Raw genomic sequence first — 2,453 nt, forward strand, 5'->3', positions numbered from 1 at the left:
CGATATTCTAACGTATTAATGCTATTTTCTAAATTTTGTCCGAGTCATGTTACTAAAATATGTGAACGAATATTATTTGGAATTTATTTTTAAATAAAGTCTCAAGTCTCAGATGATCCCTATGTTGAGTTTTTTTTTAATTTGATTTTTGGCTTTTAATCCTTTATAATGGGATAATTTTTAAAGAGACAATACAGTTACACAGTTCCAAGAAAATCAGCTTTTTATTCTGTACAATTAAATTAAAAAATTTCCATCAGAGCCACTCGTTTCTGGCCACATGCACAATATTATTCTTCTCATAAGACTTTAATATCAAAAAATATTCAATTCTACATCAATGAGTTTCTCTGTTTCAAAAACTCCACCCCAATTACTTTCTAAGTGAAGTTCAATTACTGCAATAATCCCCACAATTAATATCCAGTACTTATACCTTTGTATTTCTTTTTTCCAGATACTCCAACCCACAATCCAACATATGTAAATGTGTGTGTATGAACGTGCATGTGACACATATCAAATGATACAAAACGTTACCACAACCATAACAGTTTAAGACGAACACACACACAAAAACGTAACAGGAATTATAAAATAATAAATAATAACAATAAATATAAAATAAAAAATGAAGAGCAACTCTAGCAGTTACAAAGTCATCATAAACATTTCTATAGGCCAAACCAAGCATGAACGATGTAATGACAGAACATTAGCTTTGACAACTACAGAGGCAGCAATTACGGCAGCAACAACAGTAGCAGCAGAGAGCAAAGTAGTTACAAAATAAAGGCATTTTCTAAAAAAAAGAGGAAGGCAAGGAAGTACGGGAGACACAACTAAGTTGAGCACAATTCCAGCAAAGGATAAACGTATTAAAACGAGCAAAAAGGTTTCATAAGGGAATGCCATCCGCCACAATAATAAATGTGACAATTTTAAGTAAGTGAAAGCGGAAACAGATGCATTAGATTTCTTGCAAAACGAAACGGAAGACCATAGGAATCGTTCAAGTGTCTGGGAATGAATTTTTTTGTTCGCAGCCAAAAGGGATTCTGTATTACAATTACCATTAATCCAGCTTCAGGAAGATCTGGGACACCAATGCATTTTGCTGTTGCTGCTGAACTCCAATAATAAATAAAGAAGTGAGAAAGAAATACAACAAAAGCCTGTCACGGGGGTAGAGAGAAAGTGAAGCGGGGCAAAGAATTAAGTTCGAGTGCAACTGACTTTATAACACAGTGGGTGTTTGGCATTGTCCAAGACATTAAATAGAGAAGCTCCACTGCCGAAGAAGAAGACGACAAAGAAGCAGAAGAAAAACGACAACTATACAATGTTGCGGTTGCATTAATAACAATCATCCTTGTCAGCCACAGTGACAGCTACCCTGTGGTGCCTGTGAATCAACTTGGAACAGCCAACACACCAAGGAATATGCAACGCAAAGATATTCAGCAAATCTAATTTACTTCCTGGGAATTTTGCATTGTGTCCGATTTTTTGTGTGCTCTCAAATCGATTATAAAAAAGAGAAGTGCAGTAACGAAGTGAAGAGAATTTTAACTCACTACAAATAGTTGGCTTCTGGTATTCTTAACACCACCCCCAATTTTCTGTTTCTGTTTTGTAATGTGGCGCGATATATTTTTATATTTAACACTCATTGTTTTATTTTTCTTTATTTTCTTGGCACAATTAATTGTCAATGTTTATGCCTTTCAACGCCAGCCACCGGTGCCGAAACCCAATTCAGATCGTAATGAAATAATATTCGTTTAAATGCTGAACACTCAATTTTCTGCAATAAAGCGAAGCCTTAATTGTCTAATAAAACGATGGAAAGAAAAATTACAAAGAAAACTAAACATCGACCGGTAAGGTGGAAAATGTTAAACAGTTGCAGAACAGCCTGGCTTGGCTAAAAAGGTGAAAGAAAGTAGAACAGAGCCACACTGACACACACACCACCATACTAACATCAACACAACTTTTATACATTATTTCATAAAGTACTCATAAAAATGTAAAAAAGCAAGGCAAACAAAACAACAAACACAAAAGAAGAAGAAGCAGAACGTTGTTCTTTCCTTTCACAAAAGACAAAAAAAAAACTTCCATTCATAAGATAACATTTGTAATGAAAGTTGGCATTTTGTTTCCTCTATCAAATGGCTAATTAAAAGTGTGAAAGTTGTAATGAAAGTGCAAGAGTAGTCGAAGCGAAGTTGAGGGGAAACAAGAAGAAGATGAACCAATGTAAACTTTCTACGGAAGAAAGACCAACAACAACAAGAACATTTGTCATTATAAATGGACTCACACACACGTATATACCCAGTAACTCTCAATGCTCTGATATTACTAACCTACCAAAGTAAAGGTCCTTGCCATGTCGTTAGCAACAGACAGATGAAAAAAGAAACTTTATGATAATTTATGCCACA

General features: G+C 34.7%; 1 protein-coding gene across 1 annotated transcript; it reads left to right on the forward strand.

Annotated features, from left to right (window-relative positions):
• Positions 1 to 1,638: 1,638 nt before the first annotated feature.
• On the forward strand, positions 1,639 to 1,788 carry LOC133336922 (uncharacterized). Its single transcript, XM_061545193.1, has one exon. It carries the CDS (start codon positions 1,639 to 1,641, stop codon positions 1,786 to 1,788), a length of 150 nt encoding a protein of 49 aa, XP_061401177.1.
• Positions 1,789 to 2,453: the final 665 nt, after the last annotated feature.

Source organism: Musca vetustissima, unplaced genomic scaffold (genome assembly GCF_032173495.1).
Source record: "Musca vetustissima isolate MV318-11 ecotype Yass unplaced genomic scaffold, APGP_CSIRO_Mvet_v1 utg9765, whole genome shotgun sequence".
Lineage (NCBI taxonomy): Eukaryota > Metazoa > Arthropoda > Insecta > Diptera > Muscidae > Musca > Musca vetustissima.